Consider the following 22,927-nt stretch of genomic DNA (forward strand, 5'->3'; position numbering starts at 1 on the left):
GTACCCATGCTTCCTCGCCGAGCATCGTGCCGCCAATCTGCTGAATCATCGCCACCCATCCCAAGGGAGCAGTTCGGCTAGAAAGTGACGGCTCACCTGCCTCATCGGGCGCCTTTTATTTCCGTCCCTCGCGGCCGATATTTGTTTGCGAGCGGAGCGCAAATGGAGAGGAGCCTCAGGCCTCTAAAGACCCAGAAGCTGGTATCTCCAACCTGGCTGCATCACCCAGGGTGGTCACGGCGCAGCATGGGCAGGAAGCACGACGTACGAAGGTGACCCTACTTACACCAAGGTGACCCAGACTGGTGTTGCTGTCATTCGTCGCGTCACGCAATCGGCGGCTCCCACGCGTTGGCATTGCGATGTGCCGGCATCGTGAGAAAGTTTTGTCTCGTTCGGACAGCAAGCGCCCGGGACAGACGGCGGGCCAAGCAGGTAGACGGAGGTGCGGCAACAATGGCTGATGCTCCCCTCGTCGTTGTAGTATAGATGTTCGGCCCGGTGCAAGGGTCGCAGCGTAGCTTTCCTCTGATGCATACACACTGCATTGACTGAGCCTCGACGGCAGCTATTCAAGGGACTAAGTGAAGTCGACGTCTAATGGGCGTGCGGCTGCAACGACCTCGGCGGTAGGCGCCGCACCAGAGGAGCAGCCAGGCAGGAGAGGAAGGCATTCCAAGACAGACCGCCTAGGATCAGACGCAAGAAGGCGGCCGCGCGCACGACGCATGGGCCAAGCATTTCCGACGCACTCACGCATACAGGATCCCACCAATCTCCAGATCACTACCTCCCTCGCCTCTATACTCTCGTCAACAAGCCTCTTGATATTACAAGGCTGCCATGTCCGAGCCTCGTCACTCTCCTCCTCCATCTGCACATGCTCCCAAGCCAAAGGGAATTTTGAAAAATCCCCTGGATCGTCGGCCGTCTCAGCCTGAAGGTGATGCTCCTTCAGGTGGAGCCGCTTCCAGCGAGGCTGATCGCGGTACCTCCCATGTTGGTGGCAGTGGTCCCCACAACACCCTCTCAAATGGGCTCAGCTGGGATGAACAGAACATTGCCCTCCATGACTTCGAGAAGGAGAACACGCAGAGGATGAAGATCGACGAGCCCAAGACACCCTTCGTGAGGGGCGCCGGCATGGATGAAGATGGGTTCGACGGTGAGTCCCTGAGCAGCACTTCTGCCGCCTTTTGAGTCTGCCGCGTGGGCTGATACATTTTACTTTCCCACCTGCAGCCTTCAACCTGGACAACAATTCTCCAGCACAGTCCTCGACGTCCTACTTCGGACAGGGATCCTCAAGCTCCCCAACGAGTGGAGGAGCCGATGCCCAGCTTACTGCCAACACCACCGCAAATGCAGGAGCAGGTAGTGGTCGCAGAACCTCTGCCAGCGGAGGCCAAGGTGGTGTTGGTCTAGCACTTGGCCTTGATGCCGCAGATCTCAAGGCGTCTGGTTCGCAACCTGCATCTTCGAGTAATATGATGGTGCCGAATTTGAGTGACGGGGCAAGCAGCAAGAGGACGCAGAGCAGGAGCCCCTCATTCTCGCTGCCGAGCAGTGGCAGCTCTTCTCGTCGAGCAAGCAGCCGCTCAGCCGCTGCTGGAGACGATTCGCGCAGCGGCGTTAGGAAGCAGAATGCGGATCAGGCCATGGATGTGGACGGGCAGGACGAGGCCTCAAGGGGCGAGGCTGTCTCCGAAGAGGAAGACGAAGAAAGTGAGTGCTTCGGAGACTAATGTCGCAGACATGAGCACGCTTGCGCGTCTACTCACATGTGCAAATACCGCACCGTTTTCTCTTTTCCAGCTCGAGCGCAGAAAGAGGCGTTCGCCAAGAAGAGGAATGCACATTACGGTCAAGAAGCTTTGATCGCCAAGGCACTGGCTTCGAAGGGGGTTGATGACGAGGAGGAAGAAGAGGAGGATGAAGAAGACCGTGGCTCAGCTGCTGCTGCTGCCGTCAATGGCTCCTGAGAGTGTGATCGTTTTGTATCATTACTGTTCGCTCTTCAGTCGTCGGCGTGACGGCAATGCTGTGGGTATTGGACCATCATGATCTTTCGAGAATGCTTGCTGCTGTCTGAGCTCGAGTATCCTGGCAGCTTCGCGCTCACGGCGGAAATAGGCGGGGTGGACCCGGAAGTGGGGGGAGGCGATCGGAGATTGGTGGTGGGCCTTTGCTTGGCCTGTGCCTGTAGCTTATTCCTATTACAGCTTCGTCCTTCTATCCCTCACCAGTGTCCTGCGGTCTGAATTTTCCCTCCTACTCAACCTCTTCAACCCTACTGGCCACTGTGGACTCCTAGACCCCAAGGATCTGCTGGCGTGAGCTTGTAGGCGCCTGTCCTGCGGTCGCACTCTCAGAGGTCCCTCTCGCAGGCCAAGCTGTCCGGTTTGCTCTCACGATTGTAGCTGTCCTCTTTGTCCGAGCAGACTGGCGCACCCGACTGTCCATCGCACAACTTGGGCTTCTCACCTGTAAGAAGTTTGACCATCAAGCGGGGCTTCTTCAAAACTCGTACAGTCACTGGGGCTGGCTCCTTCGCCGACGAAAGGACAGCTTGTCTCAGAAGCGCGCTTCGCCCTGAGACAAGCGAGGCAGGATTAGGCCTTTTCACCTCGCTCTGCCGTAGTAGCCCAGCCTGCGCAGTGTCAAGGTTGCTCGTTACACTCTTTGGCTTCCTGCTCAAAGGACCTCTCGCAATACCGTGCTACAGCTCTAGGTTCTGTCTTCCGAACTATCCCTCGCGTTCTGGCCGTGCCTGCATTCTGATCGCCCCCTTTCAGCATGTCGACTTCGGCTTGGTCGAATGCCACTGGGAAAATGAAGCCTTCGTATGCAGAACTTTTGCGACGAGCCAAAGAAGAGAAGTCTGCCGATGGCAATGGTCGCAGCGGCAGCATTGACCCAGGAAACAGCTCTACGAAGCTTGCGCCCACTACCAATAGGCAACTCGCTGAGGCGAGACAAATCGGTGCGAGTGAAGCAAGCAAGGCAACCACTGAGCCTCCTTACGTACAGACAGCCCGTTCTGCCGCGTCTCAAGCAACAGACAGAGTCGGCTCAGGCTCCTCGACTGCGATCACAAGTTCCGATCGCAATGGGCAAAACCGGTCCTCAGCATCGTCCTCTTCGCCTCATGCTCCGGTCACAGGCGTCAAACCAGCGCCTGCAAACGTCTGGGAGCTTCGCAAGCTGCAAAAAGCTGAGGCTGCAGCAGCATTGACTGCTCCTCGGCCTGCAAGCGCGAATGCTGCTCTCGGCATTCAATCGAAGCGTGCGTCTACCCAAGAAGAGACAGCAGCAGGCGGGCAAGGCAATCTGGACAAGCTTCCAATTGCGACGAGCCCACCTGTCCGAGCGGAAGGTACCACTGCAACCCACAATGCGGCTCTCAAAGGTGATATAGACAACGCTCAACCCCATACAAATACTCCGTCGAGAAGTGGACGAGGTCGGGTCGAATGCGAAGAGCCACGAGGGGCGACTTCAATAGCTTACGTGGCACCTCAGAGCACAAAAGATGCATCGGTGCAGACCAAATCGACCGCAATCTCCCTCTCTGCCGCAGAGCGAAAGAGCAATCAAGAGGGCAACGTCTCAGGTGCGGGTACGACGGACAACGCCTGGCTTGACAAGATCAGCATGCTCAACGGGGCCCAGGAACTGCCTTCTGCTGAAGGACGTACGACTGCTGTCAGCGGACTGCCGGCATCGGTGACCGCACTAGACTCGAGCACCCTGACCCGAAGGCTCCCACAGACCGGGGAGAGGCTACCACAGTCGGTTGCCTCCAGTGCAGGCGGCGATGTCAATGACAGGCAAGGACTTGACAGAGATAAGTCCCGAAGAGCCATCGAAAGCCCTGAACGCAATCAGATCGCTTCCGAGCGCGAGTGCAGAGACTCTGACAGGGTTTTGCGAGCTCAGAAGAAAGACGGGCGCGTGGGAGTAGGTGAGAACCGCATGTCGCTGCACGGAATGTCCGAGGGCGCCGATCGCATGCCCAGCTCTACGAGCGCCTTCAAGACCCTCCAGCGGGGAACATCAACAGAGCCAGCTGGTGGCAGCGGATCAACGGGCGAAGCAGATCCGGTCAGAGATGCTCGTATGGCCGTGAGCAGCCGTTCTGAAACGGATGGAGCACAGCATGCATGGGATGCTGAAAGGCGGCTTTCTGCATCTCGATACCCTGCAAAAGGCCTTGATCATCCGCACGTAAGCCAAGAGATGCCCACGAAAGTGGGTAGAGGGTTTCTGGAGACTGGCTCTAGACATGCAGGCACCGCACAAGTGTCTCCACCGTGGGCCCATGCCACGTCTATTTCACAAACACGTAATACCAACAAGAAGGTCTCCAATGGGAATTCCACTTACTCTTCGCCTCGAGAGGGGGAAAGAGCTTACAACTCTTCAACAAGGGACCCCCACGTTTCGGAAGAATGGAGAGGAAAGTCGCACATGTACACAGGTCGAGGTCGAGGAGGTCGAGGACGAGGCCGCGGTAGAGGTCGTATCTCAGGTAGCGAAGATCGGTCAAGGCAGTATTCAGCACCAGTATCAATGGGCAATGATGGCGACTGGGACACTCAAGTCGGCGGTGACGGCATTGGAAGCACCAAATCTGTGCATCACGCTCATCAAGCCTCGTCTACCGGCCAAGAAAACAGGGCTCGTACTGACTCGGCAAGCCGAGCCTACGATGCTCCCCAGATGTATCCTGCCTACGGTCCATCGATGCATTTCGATGCTCATCCCCACTATCCTCCCCCAGTACCCACATGGCAACAACCCGGACCTTACTTCCACGATGCTCACCCTGGCCAAACTGGTTTCGGCTCCACCGCCAGTACTTACTTTCCAATGTCGATGAGAGACGACCCTCCAAATGGAGCACAGGCTACTGTATGGACATCACCTCGACCAGAGCCTGGCGCGTTGCATGGCCGTCCATTCCCTGATTACAGGATCGTTCCTCCAGAATCGCCTGTATCACGCTTGGTCCATCAGGTCGAGTTCTATTTCTCGCCGCAGAATCTCTACAAGGATTCCTTCCTACGTCAACAAATGGACCCTGCCTCGGGTTGGGTACCTCTGGCATTAATACAAAGCTTCAAGAGAGTCAGGATGCTCTCGCAGGACGTTGATCTACTGTTGAGCAGCGATCCCGTTCTAGAGAGACTCAGGCACAACCCACATGTTGAGATGGATGAGGAGGGCAGGCGTTTGCGGAAGAGGTACGGATGGCAGGAGTGGGTCGTCCAGCCAGATGGGCTGATGCTGGCTGCCCCCGTGATGAGTGCACCAGTGGGCCCCGGAGTCTTGGGTGGATTCCCTCCTCATGAGTTCGGTCACCTTCCCCCTATGCGTTTGGACAGCGAGGGCGGGCCGGAGCAGCAAGCCCTCTATGTCCAACCTCAGCAGGGATACTGGCTCCCGCACAACGCTCAACTTCACTCAGGCTATTACGTGCTTCCCGCTTCGGGACAGCCTATGTCAGGCTATGCCCCACCCCATATCCAGCACTGGCAGCCGGCTATGGGAGGCATGCCTGCCTTCCCTCCACCTGTCCCGCCGACTCATTTCACGACCTTCGACTCGCGAGCCCCTGCCTATCAGAACACCTCTTCTCCTGTGTCAGAATTTGGGGCCCCCTCGAACCAAGCATCCGTGTCCTCTGTCCAGCCCTCACCGGCAAGAAGAGGTTCAGCCCTGGCGCCGTCTCCAGACAGAAACCTTTCGCAGGCCACCTCACCTTCCATTGCCGAACAGCACTCAATGCATTTTCAGTCGACGCAGCAGCAGCATCTGCAACCTGAGCAATCCCAGATCTCGAGTCGCCAAAGCGATCAAGTCAGACCCGTACTCTCCCAGCACCACGACAATTTGCACTCTTTCGTACATCCCGCTCAAGATATGTACCACGCGCACCCATTCGCGACCGAAGGTGCCCTGTCTCCTTCGGCCGATACGTTGCCAGACAATCGAGTCCAAGGTCCAAACTATAGAGGCGCCCCGCGAGGCCCCGATGACCAAGCTGCAAGTGCAGCCCACACTCCCTATGGCCTTGATGGACAGCCGGATCATCTGATGTCCTACCAAGGCGCGGACGGCCAGCACGCTTCGTATGCTGAATCACCTGCCCAAGGTCGGATCTACCCTTCATCTTCCGTGTCCTACCCGGCAGCTCGCTCATCTGTGGACGCGTCATCGTCTGCGTTTGGTACTCCCCCTCTTGACTCATCGATGGTCTCAGCCTCCTCTGCTACTTCGACCTCAGCTTCGCAACGTCGTCGAGTTCCCAGCAGTGAAAGTCCTGCCCACACCGGCAAAGATGGATCTGATCGAGTGGACCACTACGGAGATAACAACAGGAAAGGGTCTCAGCAGGAGGCTCCGCCGTTCACAGACACAGCAAAGTCGCTAGAGAATCATTCCAATGGGGGCTGTGCAACATACTTTTCACAGACTCAAGCTCCCGCAACTCTTACAAAGGACATCAAGCACCTCAATATCGGAGGCAATAGTGGCTCTGACCTCAGCGCTCCACAGGCCCATAGCGCCCCTGATGCAAAGACATCTGCGGGAGGAAGGCACCAGCGTGCAGACGAAGAAGACGACGATGATGAGGATGTCGGTCTAGGCGTCATTGCTGCCGAGGGTCTAGGAGGCCTAGTCGGTCGGGGAGCGTGAAAAGCGATGTCTTTGGGCGATTGCCTTGGGGTAGCGCATCGAAGCAGTCAAGTCTCCACCATGAACACCAGCAAAAACAATCGTACCATGGCGTCGAGGTCAGGTCACCAACAAATCGAACCAGTCAACGCGTCTCCGCAACGCCCTTTCATCAGGTACTTACCTAGATTTACTCTGTCAGTCATCCTTCAACAAAGCCCCCTTGGGCCCCGCTTCTAAGAATCTTCCCCTCACCCCACGTCCCTCACACATCTACCCCGATCTACCCATCACCTTCCACCTATCCACCAGCTGCCTCCACTCCTCCTGCGCTACCGCCCCCTCTCCGTCGTTCAACAGCCTCTAATTCGATTTCCAGTCTTGTCGTCACTCTTTCCTCAATCTCTGTATCTTCTACTCATGCTCATACCACCTCAATCATTTACTCGTCATTGTCACAGCTCTCTTTTCGCGTGTGTGTGTCTCTTGTCCTCCAGTGCTTTCTTCAGACCGTGAGAACAAGGCCTGGAATCGGTAAGCATTCCGCTGGCCTAGATCTATGGCGAAGTCATCTACACCAGCGCTCTCGTCTCTCTCATCCGTCTTGCTCATCAGCCATACAGCGGCTTCAACCAATCCTCGCTCTTGTGCACCTTTCCACCACGCTTCACCTCAATCTCCGTCGCTCGTAGGTAGCTCTCATCCTTCTGACACTTTTCCATCCACGCTTGCGTCTTTGGACCCAGGGCGCCTTCGATGCCGAGAGTGGACCAGTAAGAGGTGGGCCGCCGCCGGAGGATGCCTGTCTTGATGAACTCGAGGGAGACTTCGGTGCAAATCTGCAGAGAGTGATCAGGCAAGGCAAAGGATGTCAGGTTGCGGATGCGGACAGAAGTGCCGAAGAGGGGAGCGCACCCCGAGGGGTCTGCTTCAGCAGAAGTACTCACATCAGCAGGTCCTACCCGACCCTCGCCCGCCAACGTGCCTCCCTTCTTGCCCAATTCGTTTTCTAAATGATCCAGATCCGCCTTTAGTCCTCTAGCGCACGTCTTCTCATATACAGAAGACCCATCCGAGGAGGCATCGATGACCCCTCCCTTGAAGCCGTACATGAAGGGGATGGCGTGCAGGAAGAGGGAACTCTCCCCAAACTGCACCCAGAAGTTCAGCTCTTGCCCCTCGCGAGTGAGATCCATAGGGCGCGGATCTCCGGCTCCAGAGGCGGCTTCGCTTTGCTTGGGAAAGTGCTGCAGCAATACCGTCAGCACTGCCCCAGCTTCGGCTACGACTACCCCGTCCACCTCCAGCACGGGCGAGCGGCCAAGCGGGTGCACGGCGCTGAGCCCCTTGCCCGAGTTCGGCTCGGTGTCCTTTGCATAGCGCGTCTCTGGGTCGCGAGGGTAGAATTGAAGATCGTAGGGGACAGAGAGGTACTCGAGGAGCCACTGCGAACATCGGAGAGGCGAGAAGTCTGCATCAGTCCTGCGCTGTTCTAAAGGATCAGGTCATGTCTTCGAAGCAGCTCACCAGGACGCGCAAGGACCGCGAAGCCTCCAGGTGGTGGAGAGTGATCTTTGGCATTTGCTTGCTAGTCATTATGGAGTCTTACACTGGCTGTCGCTTGCGAGGGAAGCAGGCCAGAAGGTCCACATTCTACGAAAGCTTAGAACTTCCGGCTTCTTCGGCTTTTGGTGAAGTTGCCGACATCGGGCCCATGCAGACTTGCATTTCCTCCACTTCGAGCGTCATTTCACGGCCCGCTCCTACTGTCAGCAACACACTAACGACCGGTAAGAGTGGAGGAAGCGCTCGGAGGAGTGAGGGAGGGAGAAAACTCGATGGGACAATGGTATTAATGAGAAACGGGAAGAAGCTTGTAGGAGCAGAGTGATGCTGGCAGAGCCAAAGGGGTATGATGAGGAGGCGAGGCGATGGCAGGCAAGAAAGACAAGACATCTGCTTGTGACAGTAGCGACGGGGTCATTCCACGCGCGAGCAAAGGAATGGCATGCTGTGGAGACTGTCCAAAGGGGTATGACGCCCAGTCTCTTCAACCACCTGTTGTCTGTACGTCTTCTCCTCCGGACTCCTCGTCGGGAGAGTTCATGGCGTGGAAGACCTCGATACTGAACGCATTGGAGAACCCCCTCGTGGTCCGTTCTGCTTCTTCGAATGCTGCACAAAGATTCGCAATAGTGCGCTGAGCAGCCGAGTCGTGCGCTACTGCGAGTGAGAGCTAATGAAGTGACGTTGTGGAGGTCTTCACGTCAGCATGATATCGCGCTCCGCAGTGACTGTCGGGTACTCACCTGCTCAAGCACGGGCAGTAGGACCGTATCCAAGGCTGTCAGCGGCCCTTGTTGCGCTTGCCCTTTGAGGGAAGCAGCTGTCCTAGGGTCCATCGAATCGACGCTGTCTCCGCTAGCCTCTTTGCTATGCCTACTCCCTGCCGCGGGCTCGCCAGCGCCGCTTCGGCGTGAGTCCCCCATGTTGAGGGACTCCATTCCGATCCACGCGTCGCTTGCACTGAAGCTGTCTTCAGAGCTACCTTGCGTTCCTTCACGATGGGAAGGACGACCATTGGCAGCGGCGTCGTACGCGTCGGCTGCAGAGAGGAAGCGACTGCCAGCAGTTCCGCTGCCGCTGACATCATCTTCTGCAACTAGGCCGTGACCGTAGCCATGAGCTGCATTTGGGTTCTTGAAACCGCCACGCATCGACGAAGGCGGTTGATGAGATGGGCCAGAGCGGCCGGCGTCGACGGTGCCCGCCCTGACGCCAGACAGACCTGGCCGAGCGGCACTGGTACCCTGACGAACCGTACTACCGTCTAGAGAGCTGGAAGCAGACCTGCCAGATTCCGGTGTGTCAAAGCGAGCAGACACGAAAGAGGCATTCGATGCTTGACGATGAGATCTGTCTTGGCCTCCAGCAGCGCCTGCAGCCTGCTGTCTTGTGAGCGTTCCGGCTGGGAATCCACCAGCCTTGCTCTTCGTGGCATTCTTGATCGTCCCAAAGTCCCACATGTCACTCTCGTCACCGTCGGCGTCATCGTCGTCTGTGCTAAGCTCTTGCTGCTCCTGTCGATCTCCACCTTCCGCCCGCCATCGCTCAAGACGTTGGATGAGCTCAACGAGAGTCGAAGACCGCTTTGCTGTTTTGATGAAGCGATGGCGAAGCAGCTCCTTGGCTGTGGGACGGTTCGCCGGATCTCTTTGAAGACACAGGCTCACAAATTCGCGGAAGGCTTTGGAAAACTGTGCGTCCAGCTGGGGCGGTGGATTTTTGGGAATGAGGAAAAGCACCTGAAAGTTGGGAGGGCCAATGGAGCGTCAGTACCGTGTAGAGGCAGTAGAAGACTGCGAAGTCGATTTCATCAAATACACACCTTCATCGGGTGTAGATCAGCGTATGGTGGCGCTCCCATTGCCAGCTCGATCGCAGTAATACCCAAACTCCAGATGTCCGCTTTGAAGTCGTAGCCGCTCTGCTTGATCACTTCGGGACTCATCCAGTAAGGGGTGCCCACGAACGTGTTCTTCTTTGTCATCGTTGCCGTCAGTTGACCGGAGACTCCAAAGTCAGCCAGCTTGACGTCGCCACTGGCAGACAGTAGTACGTTTGCGGCTGCAGGGCAGACGGCAATGTCAATACAAGGCGAGTTCTGCTCGCGACCCTCGGTGGCCCGTCCATTCACCTTTGATATCCCTATGCAGCTTCCCCTGAGCATGTAGGTACTCCAGCCCTTTCAACAACTCTCTCATGATGATCGCAATGTAATCTTCACGCAGACGCCCAGGCTTCATGAGGTCCGAACATGAGCCCCCTGAGCAGTACTCCATAACAATCCATAGGTTGGTCCCTTTGAGCCAAGAGCCGTGATATCTGGGATGCAAAGAGATAGAAGCTACTGTTTAGTGGCAATGTATGGTGCGAAGCGGCTGCGCCGGCGATCTATCACCGGCTAGCTCATTCACTCACTCTGTGACATGCTCGCTATCCAGCTGACTGAGGATGCTGATCTCCTGCTGTATATCATCGATCTCATCTTCGGCATTCTCTAGGTCAATGATCTTAATGGCTACAGGAGATCCAGTGACCTTGTAGTATCCTCGGTAGACCTCTCTGTAGAGTCCAGCAAATGATCACGACTACCAAGTCAGCAGGCTGCCCCTATCTCGGCAAGAGCATCGTTTCCACTCACCCAAAGCTGCCCTTTCCGATGCGCTGCTGCTTGACATAGTACTCGTCTGGGTCAGCACTTTGTGGTGGCAGGGATTGTCCGTTGGGTCTCATGCTGCCTTCTATGACGCGAGACGGTGTTCAATTTTCTTTGCAAGCTGCCACGAAGATGAGGACCCCTGAAGCACCGCAATACGACTCCCTGTATGCGCAAGTATAGCTGGCTGTATGCTGTGCAGGCGAAACGAGGCGTCGGAGGTAGATCACCCAGATAAGCAGACCTATCAGCTGCAAAGGTTGGAAGACGACGGAGATCTAGATGTGCGACCTGAAAGTCGATCGTGGCAGTGTTGCCGGATAGAAAACGCTTCGGCAAATGTCGGCTGCGCTTCGGCCTCGTGTGCGACAGTCTTAAGCGGGGAAAGACGGCTCTTGTGGAAGAAGCGACGATGATGAAGAGACCGTTGTGTTGACCCAGTCTGTGCTAATCGGGACGCAGATGTACCGGAAATGTCGACGACAGCGGCGACACTGGCAGGGGCGTATGTAATGCAGTCAGGCAACGACGCGGTGGCCAAGCCTCAAGGCGATGGCGTTGAGCAGCGGCTGACTTGGCCTCTTGCTGACGTGTGTTGCAGATGGAGATGATATGCAAGGGACAGAAGGATGACTGAAGAGTTTGTCGCAGGAATGGTGAACCAGGAAAGAGTATCGAGGATGGGATCGGGATGCGACAGGAACCGGTCAGTGATCGGAGATGCGTCCAACGGAGTGTTGGTCTGGCGGAGATGCAATTTCTCGGGTCGGAAGGCTCAGAAGGGAGCGGGTCGTGCTGCCTCCGACCGACTGATATGCTCCTGGGACCCTGACCCTGATGTGCCCCTTGGCAAGTTGGGCATCTTGGCAACGCACAGTGTCCTCTGAGCACCTCTCATGCAGCGGCATAGCGTGTGATGACGTTGTTGGAGTGCGAATGCGGCGTTACCAAAGTGAAATTTCAGCACTATTTGGCACGCCTCCACGCAGTTCAGGCCAGCCGATCTAGCCCGTCGAGCTCAAAGCGGGGGCGATACGGGTTCCTTGAGGTACAGCTGCTTGAAAGATCTGGAGACTTCGAGCTGATACCCGAGGCCATCAGCCCATAGGGGCTCTTGCGTTCTCTCTCAGGGCAAGCGAGAGAGGAATCGTTACGCCCAGACCCTTCCTTTGCCCCGCATTGGCAGCTTGCGCATGGCCCCCTGATTTTGTTGCTGAGAATAGGAGATGTGACGTCTTGGTAGTCATCAGATTGACTCGGTCCACATCTCCCTGTCTTGGAGCCAGACGCAAACATTGTAGACTCCTGGACACAGTCAGTCCCATGTTTTCGCCTCCGTTACCCCTTCCTCCCGCGTCTCATGGCTCCCCCGTTTGGCCCGATGCCCATGCAACTCCACAACGGCAGGAGGACCACACAGAAGCCGGGTTCACTAGCCTTCAGGCAAAAGGAGGACCAACTTCTGTGGCCAAGCACGACAAAGTCAAATTGATGATCGCGCTTGATCAGGCCACGTATCTTGCTGGCGACTGCCTTACTGGGAAAGTGGAGCTGGCAAGCAGCACAAGTCAGAATCTGAGGCTGGGAGAGATCGCTGTAGATCTGATGGGGATAGAAGGTAGTTGAAATGTCTCTGGGGGCTTGTGGAGCGTGGAGCGCTCTCTGACAGCCACTTCCATACTCCCTGTCGCCTTTTTAGAGCTAACACCCCGAGACCGAGCAGCTAGTCGTACCTTCCTACAGAGTCGTGTCCTGTTTCAAGGAGGCTACCTTCCTCCTTCGAATGCCGTCCTACCTTCGGCGCCCATCCATGGCCACTGGGCCGCCCGCAAAGGCAAAACGACATTCCCATTTTCCTGCCGTCTGCCGTCTACCGGCTCTTCTTCGGTCACCTTTGCTGGATGCGCAAAAGTGAGATACTCTGTCAAAGCTAGTGTGCAAATCTGCTACGAAGGAACACGCTTTTCGCTGGTATGTGCCGCTGAGGCGGACGTTGCAGAGCGATGGGAAGATGCGCATGCGCCACAGTATCGACGGCCGGTTGAAAGTGTAGGCGAAGCCAAATTGTTCATGGGCGGACGGAGTGGTATATGGCTGGAAGCTGCGCTGGACAGGTCGCTGTACTTTGTAGGAGAGCAAGCTGTGGTCCGGGTCGGAGTGAGGAATTGGTCCAAGAGGGATACATCGGGTGTCCGGTTGCAAGTCATTCGCACTCTCACCTTGTCCACTGAGGGAGTAGGAGGCGCGCAGGAACCTTCCATTAGCGAGGCTGTACACACGCAGCTCTTCCAAGGTTCCGCTTTCGACTTCAAGGCACAGAGCGAAGTTGTCTTGCACCTGCCTATCGATATTCCAGCTGGTGCCAGGACCGTCCGCAGAAGCAGACTTTTCGATGTCAGCATCGAGATCGTTGCGGCGCTGCCTCTTGGCACATTTGCGAAAGACCTCGAGGTCAGGTTGCCCATATTCGTTGCTCATGAAAAGGTACAGTCTCACGAAGGGGGACCGGAGCTCGACGCAAATTCCTGTCGGCACCGCACACAACTGGCGTCCCTCCTTCGCTCGCAAACTGCGCAGATTTACACAGATCCTTACTCGGCCGATCCAATGCAGAAAGCTGCGAGCCCAGTAGATGAGAATGTGGAAAGCCTTGTGAGCGACAGACGCCTGATGATCGGTCCGTCCTCATTGTCCCCTCCTCTGTCCTCTGTACGAGACGTTGAGGACAACTCCTGTCAACTAAACCTCGCTATCATGAGCGTTGAGCCAGAGTCCAATCCCAATACTATCAAGAAAGCCAGGTCGAAGAGCAAGACCACAACGATCTCGAAGAAGGAGGTGGACCTTTTTGAGAGGCTGGCCAATGACGACGAGGGACAAGAAGAGAGAGGAATTGTTGCAAAAGATTTACAGAGTCATGGCACTGGTCCGAAGGAATGCGGGGTGGCAGTATCTCCGCAGCTTGTCCATTCAGCAGTGACGTCCACGCAGACGCCATGCGAGCCCAAAGTTGCCGTCGAGACTGCATTCAATTCTGGTGATGAGCAGCTCCGTAACAATGGGGGTCAAGGCGTTTCCCATCTCCACACTCCGTCCACGCCGGAACCAATCGCTAAAGACAGCTATCTTCTGAAGCGGCCAATTCCCGTCTCGCCACCACCAGCAAGGCAGAATCCAAAGGCGAACGCCTCGCTTGGAATCTCTAGCGCCCAGGGCCGGGGTCTTGGAGCGTTGGAGACTCGTCTGAGTCTCCTCCGAACCATCCCTTTGCCGACAGTGCCCTCGAACAGGGCAGGCACAAGCCAAGCCACCGGTGTGAAGGCTCAGTCGGTAGTGAACGGGGCACCAAGAAAGTCATTCAAGCAGAGCAAGCCGCCTGACGCGTCACGTACAGACGAGACAAACGTCAGTCTGCTGAAGCGGAATGTCCTTGGAAGTCCTGAGCGCAACCACCGAATCGAAGGCTTGCAATCCTCCCCAGTTGAGGCGAGTGCCTCCAATGCCAAAGCGCAGAGAGGCGGCAGAGGAGGTCGTGTCACTTCGGTCACGGCGCTCTGGTCTTCCATTGTGGAGAAGAACGACACGGCTGTCTTCACGCCTGCTGGTCCCGGAGCAGTAAGGCACAAATTGAGGAGAGAGGATAAGCACAAGTCAGCTGGACCTACCACGGCGCTCACCTCGCCAACCACCTCGCCAACATTCGTGCGGACAGGTGCAGTAGCACCCCTCATGAGCAGACGAATCGTTTCTCCCCCGTCCCTCGATACGTCTCTATCCCGTGTGCATCTCAGCAAGGGGAGTTTCAGCGGCAGCAGCAGAGGGAAGACGCCTCAAGGTCATGTCGACAGGACTCACGCCAGCCCGTCCAGCAGTCCCACCTGTGTGATCAGCGCAGCCAAGCTCACCTTCGATGTGCCTGCGCCATCGTCAGCACAACGGGACATGCAGACGCGCGACAAGACACGACCAGGCAGAGAGGTGCTGATGATGCCGGAGGAGGAGACGAGCGTGGATGGTCGTGGGACTACTCGTGTGCTGGGTAGACAGAGGATGGGGGAGCTGCGTGCTCTCTGGGATGGGGCTGGGGCTGGAGCTGAATAGCAGCAGGTTAGGGAGCAGGGCACAGCAAGGCTTCGTGTAGGTAGTAAGATTGCGAGCGAGCAGAGGCAGCAGGATATACCCCCGATTCTTACATTCTCCCTGCCTCCAGAGATTTCTTCTGTCCAAATACAATACGATACTCTATGCCTTCCCTGGTGACATCTCACGGCGCCAGCCTCTTGGGGTCTCGTGGGAACATGCTTGCCCTTCGGATGTTGCCCTGGATGTTTCGCGGGAGTGTCACACAGGTCAGTTTTATGTTCCGCCATACCATCACATCCGTCGAGTGCAGCACTCTCTACACTCACCAGTCCAAGGTAGAACATGACCACCCTCTCCAGTCCAATTCCACCACCGGCATGAGGCGGGCATCCCAGCCTGAAACCCTCGACATATTCCTTCATGGCCTCGACGGGGATGTTGACCTCTCCCATTCTCTTCTCCAGAAGGTCAGCATCGTGGACTCGCTGTGCTCCACTCATGATCTCCTGTCCGCGCATGAAGAAGTCGTAGGAGTTCGAGTAGTTGGGGTTCTTGGGGTCAGGCATAGTGTAGAAGGGTCGGATTGCCGTAGGGAACTTGTCAAGCATGAAGAAGTCGGTCTGGTACTTTTCGCGCACCAGTCGGCCAAGGACTCGCTCCTGCTCTGTGGACAGATCGTCGTAGTCACCCATCTCTTGTCCGGCCTCGCGCAGCATTTTCACAGCTTGAGGGAATTCGAGCTTGACGACTTGGTCAGGGACGAGGAAGTCCTCCGACGGGAACTGCTTGCGCACAATGGCAATCTCCCGTGCGTAGCGCTTAGGCAGCTCCTGGAACAAGAAACTGAAGAGATTACCCAGCAGCTCCAGCACTTCGTGGTAGTGCTCCTCAATAGCGACCTCGAGATCGAGGCCGGTAAACTCGGTCATGTGACGAGGAGTGTTACTGTCCTCTGCTCGGAATACGGGCCCGATCTCGTAGACCTTACCGAAGTCGGCAGCGATGGCCATTTGCTTTGCCAGCTGGGGACTCTGAGCGAGGAAAGCAGAGCCCTTGAAGTAGGAGACCTTGAAGACACTCGCTCCACTTTCTGTTGCGGCTCCTTGCAGCTTGGGAGTGTGGAGCTCCACGAAGTCCCGGTTCTCCAGGTACTCTCTGAAGAGCTTCGAGACTCCGTGCTGGATGCGGAAGATGGCTTGGTTGGTAGTGGTCCTCAGGTCAAGGATACGGTTGTCCAGTCGCAGGTCGATGGGGATACCAGGCATAGGTCGGTCTGTGCTTTGACTGGCTTCGATCTCAGCATCGGAGCGAGTGGCATCGTCTACGTAGAAGGGCTGAGGGACCGAAGGCTGAACTTTCGAGACGACGAAGATCTTGGACAGCTTCACCTCAGCGTCCTTTGCGGTGACAGTGGAGGATTCGATGGCCTTTGCAACCTTGCTGACGGTACCCTCGACTTGGACGATGGTCTCAGAAGGCAGCTGAGCAGCCCACTTTGTCATTTGCTTGGACACCTGCTCGGGAGCCTGAGCGAGTACAGCTTGTACACAGTGAAAGCCGTAGCGCAGCGTCAAGAAGACGAACTTGCCTGGGGGACACGACCGAAGGATAAGTCATGACTGTCAGCGAACGGCCCCGCCATCGCCGTAGGTAACTGACTGAACTCACTCGAGGGCGTTCTGCTAGTCTGGATTCGTGCAGAGAAGTAGATGGGCTTACCATCGTTCTCCGCCTTTACCTCCTCGAGGGAGGCGTACGTTCGTCCATGCCTCTCCTGCGACTGGTTCAGCGGCAGCTCTCCGTAATTCTGGGATGCAAAGTCGACCTCGTTTGCCTCCTTTGTGGCCTTCTCCTGCTGCAGCTTTGCCGCCTTTTCGGCCTTGGCCCTCTCCTTTTCGGCTGCCTTTGCTCGCTTCTTCTTCTGGTTGTCCGAGAGGGGAGTTCCATCAGGGCTGTAGCAAAGGTAGGACGACGACGACGACGTGTGAGCTTCGTGACATGGCAAGGGAGGTGTGCGCTTGATGCATGTACTCACTTGAGCTCCTCCTCTTGTGTTCCTGCGGGTGTCTGAGTCTTTTCCTCTACGTCGGCCATTGTGAGTTGGTGGAAGTGGTGGTGCTGGTATGGTCTTGCTATCGGCGAGGTCGTGCGCTTCTGTCCTTCCTTTCTTTAAAGCGCCCGTTGGCTGTGACTCTTGGCTGCAGCACTTTCGCCGTTACTCCACCTCCTTCCGATCCGACGCCGATTATCGCCGGGCCGCTCCACAGTCCGTTCCGCTACGCATGCGATTCTGAAGGCAAGCCATCGATCGCCCTTCAGTCATCGTCCTCTCGCTATATCCGGCCCTCTGCGACAATGGCCGACTCATCCTCTACATCTTCCGGAGAGACAGCGTTGCTACTGGGCGCAACAGGTGCTGTAGGCTCCGAGGTCCTCTCCTCCCTCATCGCCTCCCCGCACTATACGACTATCCACAGCTTCGTGCGTAAGCCCTCCTCTACCCCCTCCTCCTCCGACAGCAAGGTCATCGAGCACGTGGTGGACTTTGAAAAGCTGTGTGAAGGAGATGCCAGTCAGGTAGAGAAGTTCATAGAGGTCAAAGCGGACAGTGTACTCATTGCGCTTGGCACGACGAGGGCTGCAGCTGGCGGGGCAAAGCCCTTTGAGAGGATCGATAGGGAGTACGTCCTAGCCGCTGCCAAGGCCGCGAGAGTTGAGGGTGGAAAGCCTCAGAAAGTAGTATACTGCTCTGCCCAGATGGCGGACAGCACTTCTCGCTTCTTGTACCCAAAGTGAGTACAGGGGCCAGCGCTGGCGTAAAGCAGCATGTGCAGCTCCCTTCATGCCGGCAGTTGCTCGGCCACAGAAGATTCACAGCTAATGTCACCCTGTCCTTCTTTGTACTAAACAGGTCGAAAGGTCTGACAGAAGAAGGTCTCTCCTCGCTCGGCTACAGCGATGTGATCCTCTTCCGTCCAGGATTCCTTTATGGCGCGCAGCGAGCCCAGCCGCGTCGCCTAGAGCACTTCTACGGCCTCCTCACCCACAATGTCCTCTCCAAAATCTCCGACTCGGCAGAGATCCCCACGAGCGTGCTGGGCAAGTGCATGGTCGAGGCTGTTCGAATGGGAGCAGAGGGACTGAAGAGCAAGGGGATTGGCAGCAAACCCAGTGGAGCTGCTTTGGCCGGTGGAGCGGGGAGTGTCGTAGTGATCGATAATGGACAGGCGCTCAAGATGGGCAAGACGCTGTGAAGGGTCGCAGCTCAGCAAGATCGTTTACTTTAGGGGATTATGCGAGGGAGGGCCGCTTCACGACTGTCACAGTGTCTTGCGCTCCAATATACCGCTTCGCTTCTACAGTGGCTGAACGCGTCATCTTTGCGTTTTCGTGACGAGACTGGTGATGCTCTTGATATCTTTCTTACTCTCATAATCTCAGTAAAAATACAGAGTCTATCCGACTCGCTTGTCCTAGCGCCCTTCACATTTCCTCGTTTCTACCTCTCCACCATAGCCCACTATCCCTCCCGACTCTATGGCTTGCCCCCGAAGAAGACCCTCATCCTCTGTGCGAACGTCAGGGTCAACTTCTCTCCCTTTGAAACCTTCTCCACTGCGCGACGAATACGGGCATAGTACTCTGGATCGGACTTGGGGCGGAGGATGCTTTGCGCTGTCGGGTGCTGTAAGTGATGAATTGTAGAGAAGAGAGGCATATACGAGCGTCAGTGTCTCTCTGCATTGTGACTTCTTGACGAAGGATGGATGAGACCGTGCCACCCGGCTTGCTCCCTACTCAGCTCTGCCCCATCCTCTCTCTCTCCTTGAACTCACCTCAACACTCTCCCTCCCTACTCGGATACCCTCTAAACTATCCACAGCCCTCTGCGCATACTTGATCCCTTCTGGACTTAGAGTCTCGAAGTTGACTCGCTGCACCATGTTCTTGTCAATTGCGCCGGCAAAGGAGAGATTGGGTCGCAGGGGGTCTACGGGCCATGTCTTTGTCAGACGCACTAGACGGGCGCGGATTGAGGCAGCTTGGGATGCCATGGTGGCGAGAATGGAGTGAGCTGAGCTGTGACGGTGTGAGAGGTAGTTCTGCGCGGACTGTGTGGTGTTCGTGTAGTGTGGACTATATGATGTATGATCTAGGACGTCAATGAGGAAGCAGCAACTGCAGCGAGGCAATCGTATTCTAAGCTCACCAATGCTTCTCCCAAAATCGGCCGCTCATTTCGCTCCACTCGACGGAGCAGCTTCTTACCAAGCACTTTCAGCATCGGAACGGAAGGGCAGGAAACAAACCTCGGAGGTCGGATCGGAGGAAAGGCTACCAGATCGGGCGGAGTTTGCCCAGGCAAGGAGGCAAGGCAGGTTGAATGATGCAGTGCTGCAGACGACATCCGAGGAGCATAGCCGCCCACGGGTCTCCCATGAAATCAGAATCTCGCAATCTGCCTTGCCTTTTCTCCGCTCCACCTACCACGCTGATCCCTATACACTCGCACAGCATCCAGTATCAAGCTCCCTTTTAAAGAAAAGGTCCTGAAGCCCCCGCCAGAGCTACACCGTCGCCAAGTTATATAGAAGCCAAGTCAGCTAGCGCTTTCACAAGATGGGTGAGTAGCAAAGGTCCGAGTGGAGAGAAGAACCGGCAGGACGTCTCTGCAGCAGGTGGATGTGCCCTAGCCCGGAAAAGGTTGAAAAGTCGAGCTGGACAGCATTCAGTGGCATTGGAGGTTGCTGGGACAATGCTCAAAGGCGTCCAGCTCGCCATCCGCCACCATCGCTGTGCCATCACATCTGGGCACCGCCATAGCTGCCTCCTTTGCTGCCTCTCCATATGCTGCAACTAAAGCCTCGCCCACTTTGCAGTCCCGCTTACCGCTCCTTGATCCTCCTACCTTTCCTCCCGCAGATATCTTCTTCTGCCTCCCTATCCTCTTCGGTTGTGATGGAAAGGTCAAGCAAGAAGGAGACGGCACAGCCTACGTCTGCCCTCGGTGAGTGCACACACCACAAGCGTAGCGCCAGCTTACCTTGTCATCATTACGTCTGACCAACAATCTTCGGCTTTTTCTTCCTCTCCCTTCCTCTTCCCTTTCCCTTTCAGCTGCCACAACGCCTCCGTCGTCACTTGCAAATCGCGCAAAGTCTTCTCGGTATGCTTCATCCCCCTCATCCCAATGAAGGCAAAGCACATCTACCAATGCGGCATCTGTCAATGGGCGGTAGATCAGGATAGTAGTTACAAGCCACAGAGGGCGGGAGCTCCTCCTGGTGGAGGACAGATGATGGGTGGTGGGTACCCGCCGCAGGGACAGGGAGGGTATGGTGGGGGGTACCCGAACAAGTAGAGGGGACGTAGGAAGATAGAGAGAAGGGGCACGACTTGCACTCCGTGGCTCTGCTTGTTCGGCTCCTCCTCTTTCGACTCTTTGCTGCTCTCCGTGTCTACCCGCTCGTCCTCTCTCCTTCCTCGTATACCTGTATAAATCTCCAGCTCCTGCTTTGCCTCGCTTTGTCGTACTTTCCGTCTCGTGTAATACCGATTGCCGATTACCGAAAGACAGAGTAGCTACGACCCAATCTCCTGACCGCACGCACACGCACTCACGCAGGGACGGAGGGTGATGGTGATACACAAAGTTTGAATTGCCAAGGTAAAAGTCATGAGCGGGTAGGTAGGGGGGAGGCGGGGGGAGAGAGACAAGCAGACAGTTGGGGAGGGGTAAGATGTGACACGGGTGTGGGGAGACACGAAAGGGCAGACAAATATAGTCGTAAGACCAGATGAACATATGATCGGCAGTCAAGGCCAGAGATAGACATGAGCGCTGACAGGTTGAAGTGTGGGCGCTCGATATCCGACTCCTCCATGACTTCCTCTACTTCCTCTCTGGAAGTAGCCCATTTTGAACAGTCGCTCTACGGACCGCAGAGATACCCTTACGAAGAGTACTTCTTGATGGTCTGGGTGTCCGGCACACCAGGCAGAGGGAACTGAGTGGCAAAGGCCTCGACGTCCTTCGACAGCTGCTTGACACCCTCGTGGGCGGCGGCAGCCTTGTTGAAGTCCACGAGCTTCTTGCCGGACGTCTTCTGAATCTCCAGCGAGAGCTGCACGGCGCGGTGCAGGAACTCGACGACCTCGACCATGTGGCTCTCCTTCATACCTCGCGAGGTGAGGGCGGCGAAACCCAGACGAACACCTCCGGGGGTCATGGCGGACACGTCACCAACGACGGCGTTCTTGTTGATGGTGATGTGGCACAGATCGGTCAGACCCTCCAGCTTGGAGCCGGTGAGCTGGATTGGGCGCAGGTCCCACAGGATCAAGTGGTTCTCCGAACCGTCGGTCTGCAGCTTGTAGCCGAGGTCGTGGAGCTTCTGGCTGGCGGCTTGCGAGTTCTTGATGATCTGGGTTGCGTACTCCTGGAAAGCAGGGTCGGCAGCCTGCTTCAGGGCAACGGCGATACCAGCAATGGTGTTGTTGTGGGGTCCACCCTGGCAGGCGGGGAAGACGGCAGCGTTGATCTTGGCCTCGACATCTGCCTCACGGTCCTTTCGGAAGAAGATGATACCAGCACGGGGACCACGGAGGGTCTTGTGGGTGGTCGAGGTGACAATGTCACAGTAGTCGAAGGGGTTGTTCTGCTTCTTGGCAGCGACGAGACCAGAGATGTGGGCAATGTCGGCCATGAGGTAGGCACCCTGCGACTTGGCAGTCTCGGCCAGCCTGGCGTAGTCCCAGTCACGGGGGTAAGCGGAACCACCACAGATGACCATGCGGGGCTTGTACAGATCGGCATTCTTGTGGAGAGTGTCGTAGTCGATGAGACCAGTCTTGGTGTCGACCTGGTAAGGGAACGACTGGAAGTAGATGGAAGAAGCAGAGATCTTCTTCTTGGCGGTGTAGTAACCGTGAGTCAGGTGACCACCGGAGGGGAGGCCGAGACCCATGATACGGTCCTGAGGGTTGAGGAGAGCAGTGAAGGTGGCGAAGCTGGAGAAGGGAGGTGAAGTGAAGTGATACAGGCAGGGGTGAGCATCATGGACCAGTGGGTGGCGAGGTATGCTTCGCGACATTCTCGACTTACTTGGCAGTGGAACCAGAGTAAGGCTGGACGTTGCAGCCCCAGATCTTGGGGTCCAGGTCAAAGGCCTTGAGAGCTCGCTCACGGCAGAGGTTCTCGAGCTTGTCAATGTGCTCATTACCACCGTAGTATCGTGCACCGGGGAGACCCTCGGAGTACTTGTTGGTGAGGATGGAGCCGTTTGCCTCCATGACGGCCAGAGAGGTGAGGTTCTCCGAAGCGATGAGCTCTAGGCCCGAGAACTGACGGTAAGTCTCATCCTCGATGATCTTCTGCACCTCGGGGTCAGCCTCGGTGAGGGGAGTGTAAAGACACTTGTTCTGGTGGGAGGAGGGTGGGTGGGGGAGGAAGAGAGCATATACGCGAGTAGTGGCGTCAATATGAGTGTTGCTGCATTCCATGACTATCCCAAGCTATCATTGCAAGGTATATGGCAGATTCCTGGTCTCTGTCCACCTGTCTAGCTCTACTCTACTCACGTAGTCGGTGGGGACAGGGATCGACATTGTCTTTGAGGAAGAGGCGAAGCTGCGAGGTGTGATGGCTCGTACAGAGGCAAGTGCGGTGGGTAGCCTGGTGGAGTTGGCCTTGCAAGAGTTGGCAAGTGCGGTACGAGAGAGTGTGGTGGAGAGTGTTGCTGGCAGACGGAATGGCATCGAAGGGGGGGAAGGGGCGGCGAGGTGGAATGGTTGGTGGTTGGTAGCGAGGCAGCGTGGACCTCTGCGCCCGCCTTAAGCCTTGGCTTGCGCCTGCCTGCGTGGGCTGCCCTGCCTCTCCGCCCCGTGTGCTGCCTCTGCCTTCTTCTCAGCAAAAAGTTACTTTTGCTCTCCTCCCTCCCAAAC

General features: G+C 56.5%; 10 protein-coding genes across 10 annotated transcripts; 5 read left to right on the top strand and 5 right to left on the bottom strand.

Annotated features, from left to right (window-relative positions):
• Window positions 1–690: 690 nt before the first annotated feature.
• On the top strand, window positions 691–2,389 carry BCV69DRAFT_208743 (hypothetical protein). The gene is made up of 3 exons (XM_025489735.1): window positions 691–1,165; window positions 1,243–1,725; window positions 1,816–2,389. Exons 1-3 carry the CDS (start codon window positions 844–846, stop codon window positions 1,980–1,982), a joined length of 972 nt encoding a protein of 323 aa, XP_025347565.1. The 5' UTR covers window positions 691–843; the 3' UTR covers window positions 1,983–2,389.
• Window positions 2,390–2,796: 407 nt separating this feature from the next.
• BCV69DRAFT_277645 (hypothetical protein) lies at window positions 2,797–6,702 on the top strand (the record flags this gene model as incomplete). The annotated part of the gene is made up of 3 exons (XM_025491163.1): window positions 2,797–4,125; window positions 4,481–4,724; window positions 4,784–6,702. The coding sequence occupies 3 exons, from the start codon at window positions 2,797–2,799 to the stop codon at window positions 6,700–6,702; spliced, it is 3,492 nt and encodes a 1,163-aa protein (XP_025347566.1).
• Window positions 6,703–6,997: 295 nt separating this feature from the next.
• BCV69DRAFT_208729 (hypothetical protein) lies at window positions 6,998–8,342 on the bottom strand. Its single transcript, XM_025489734.1, has 3 exons — window positions 8,209–8,342; window positions 7,629–8,126; window positions 6,998–7,520 (listed from the first exon to the last, which is right to left on the bottom strand). Exons 1-3 carry the CDS (start codon window positions 8,275–8,277, stop codon window positions 7,293–7,295), a joined length of 795 nt encoding a protein of 264 aa, XP_025347567.1. The 5' UTR covers window positions 8,278–8,342; the 3' UTR covers window positions 6,998–7,292.
• Window positions 8,343–9,677: 1,335 nt separating this feature from the next.
• On the bottom strand, window positions 9,678–10,977 carry BCV69DRAFT_249836 (Pkinase-domain-containing protein; the record flags this gene model as incomplete). Its single annotated transcript, XM_025490358.1, has 5 exons — window positions 9,678–9,986; window positions 10,070–10,308; window positions 10,379–10,566; window positions 10,663–10,806; window positions 10,886–10,977. Coding segments are annotated over 5 exons (972 nt in total), but the record flags the coding sequence as incomplete, so codon positions are not given.
• A 1,225-nt stretch (window positions 10,978–12,202) lies between these two features.
• Window positions 12,203–15,001, top strand: BCV69DRAFT_312996 (hypothetical protein; the record flags this gene model as incomplete). The annotated part of the gene is made up of 2 exons (XM_025494990.1): window positions 12,203–12,518; window positions 12,600–15,001. The coding sequence occupies exons 1-2, from the start codon at window positions 12,224–12,226 to the stop codon at window positions 14,999–15,001; spliced, it is 2,697 nt and encodes an 898-aa protein (XP_025347569.1). The 5' UTR covers window positions 12,203–12,223.
• Window positions 15,002–15,019: 18 nt separating this feature from the next.
• On the bottom strand, window positions 15,020–17,092 carry BCV69DRAFT_283289 (aspartyl-tRNA synthetase). The gene is made up of 4 exons (XM_025492651.1): window positions 17,019–17,092; window positions 16,652–16,935; window positions 15,310–16,571; window positions 15,020–15,221 (listed from the first exon to the last, which is right to left on the bottom strand). Exons 1-4 carry the CDS (start codon window positions 17,075–17,077, stop codon window positions 15,165–15,167), a joined length of 1,662 nt encoding a protein of 553 aa, XP_025347570.1. The 5' UTR covers window positions 17,078–17,092; the 3' UTR covers window positions 15,020–15,164.
• A 246-nt stretch (window positions 17,093–17,338) lies between these two features.
• BCV69DRAFT_270885 (hypothetical protein) lies at window positions 17,339–18,424 on the top strand (the record flags this gene model as incomplete). The annotated part of the gene is made up of 2 exons (XM_025490938.1): window positions 17,339–17,775; window positions 17,895–18,424. 2 exons carry the CDS (start codon window positions 17,339–17,341, stop codon window positions 18,235–18,237), a joined length of 780 nt encoding a protein of 259 aa, XP_025347571.1. The 3' UTR covers window positions 18,238–18,424.
• BCV69DRAFT_283290 (hypothetical protein) lies at window positions 18,376–19,091 on the bottom strand. The gene is made up of 2 exons (XM_025492652.1): window positions 18,820–19,091; window positions 18,376–18,668 (listed from the first exon to the last, which is right to left on the bottom strand). The coding sequence occupies exons 1-2, from the start codon at window positions 19,036–19,038 to the stop codon at window positions 18,519–18,521; spliced, it is 369 nt and encodes a 122-aa protein (XP_025347572.1). The 5' UTR covers window positions 19,039–19,091; the 3' UTR covers window positions 18,376–18,518.
• Window positions 19,092–19,487: 396 nt separating this feature from the next.
• BCV69DRAFT_283291 (hypothetical protein) lies at window positions 19,488–20,568 on the top strand. Its single transcript, XM_025492653.1, has 3 exons — window positions 19,488–19,607; window positions 19,907–19,991; window positions 20,102–20,568. The coding sequence occupies exons 1-3, from the start codon at window positions 19,604–19,606 to the stop codon at window positions 20,343–20,345; spliced, it is 333 nt and encodes a 110-aa protein (XP_025347573.1). The 5' UTR covers window positions 19,488–19,603; the 3' UTR covers window positions 20,346–20,568.
• Window positions 20,569–20,622: 54 nt separating this feature from the next.
• BCV69DRAFT_283293 (SHMT-domain-containing protein) lies at window positions 20,623–22,753 on the bottom strand. The gene is made up of 3 exons (XM_025492654.1): window positions 22,565–22,753; window positions 22,089–22,405; window positions 20,623–21,994 (listed from the first exon to the last, which is right to left on the bottom strand). Exons 1-3 carry the CDS (start codon window positions 22,739–22,741, stop codon window positions 20,938–20,940), a joined length of 1,551 nt encoding a protein of 516 aa, XP_025347574.1. The 5' UTR covers window positions 22,742–22,753; the 3' UTR covers window positions 20,623–20,937.
• Between the last annotated feature and the right edge of the window lie 174 nt (window positions 22,754–22,927).

This window comes from Pseudomicrostroma glucosiphilum (genome assembly GCF_003144135.1).
Source record: "Pseudomicrostroma glucosiphilum strain MCA 4718 unplaced genomic scaffold BCV69scaffold_8, whole genome shotgun sequence".
NCBI lineage: Eukaryota > Fungi > Basidiomycota > Exobasidiomycetes > Microstromatales > Microstromataceae > Microstroma > Microstroma glucosiphilum.

Bases quoted from the DNA above. Each gene is read 5' to 3' on its own strand.
- BCV69DRAFT_283289 (XM_025492651.1), bottom strand. From the start codon at position 17,077: ATGGCCGACGTAGAGGAAAAGACTCAGACACCCGCAGGAACACAAGAG. The intron at 16,572-16,651 runs GTGAGTTCAGTC...CGTGTCCCCCAG, and splicing joins GACTAGCAGAACGCCCTCGA to GCAAGTTCGTCTTCTTGACG. The intron at 15,222-15,309 runs GTGAGTGTAGAG...CGAAACATCCAG, and splicing joins TCATGTTCTACCTTGGACTG to GGCAACATCCGAAGGGCAAG.
- BCV69DRAFT_208743 (XM_025489735.1), top strand. From the start codon at position 844: ATGTCCGAGCCTCGTCACTCTCCTCCTCCATCTGCACATGCTCCCAAG. The intron at 1,166-1,242 runs GTGAGTCCCTGA...TCCCACCTGCAG, and splicing joins GGATGAAGATGGGTTCGACG to CCTTCAACCTGGACAACAAT. The intron at 1,726-1,815 runs GTGAGTGCTTCG...TCTCTTTTCCAG, and splicing joins CGAAGAGGAAGACGAAGAAA to CTCGAGCGCAGAAAGAGGCG.
- BCV69DRAFT_208729 (XM_025489734.1), bottom strand. From the start codon at position 8,277: ATGACTAGCAAGCAAATGCCAAAGATCACTCTCCACCACCTGGAGGCT. The intron at 8,127-8,208 runs GTGAGCTGCTTC...CGATGTTCGCAG, and splicing joins CGCGGTCCTTGCGCGTCCTG to TGGCTCCTCGAGTACCTCTC. The intron at 7,521-7,628 runs GTGAGTACTTCT...CACTCTCTGCAG, and splicing joins GTCGGGTAGGACCTGCTGAT to ATTTGCACCGAAGTCTCCCT.
- BCV69DRAFT_283291 (XM_025492653.1), top strand. The intron at 19,992-20,101 runs GTGAGTGCACAC...TTTCCCTTTCAG, and splicing joins ACAGCCTACGTCTGCCCTCG to CTGCCACAACGCCTCCGTCG.
- BCV69DRAFT_283293 (XM_025492654.1), bottom strand. From the start codon at position 22,741: ATGCCATTCCGTCTGCCAGCAACACTCTCCACCACACTCTCTCGTACC. The intron at 22,406-22,564 runs GTGAGTAGAGTA...TCCTCCCACCAG, and splicing joins TCCCTGTCCCCACCGACTAC to AACAAGTGTCTTTACACTCC. The intron at 21,995-22,088 runs GTAAGTCGAGAA...TCCCTTCTCCAG, and splicing joins TACTCTGGTTCCACTGCCAA to CTTCGCCACCTTCACTGCTC.
- BCV69DRAFT_283290 (XM_025492652.1), bottom strand. From the start codon at position 19,038: ATGGCATCCCAAGCTGCCTCAATCCGCGCCCGTCTAGTGCGTCTGACA. The intron at 18,669-18,819 runs GTGAGTTCAAGG...CATCACTTACAG, and splicing joins TAGGGAGGGAGAGTGTTGAG to CACCCGACAGCGCAAAGCAT.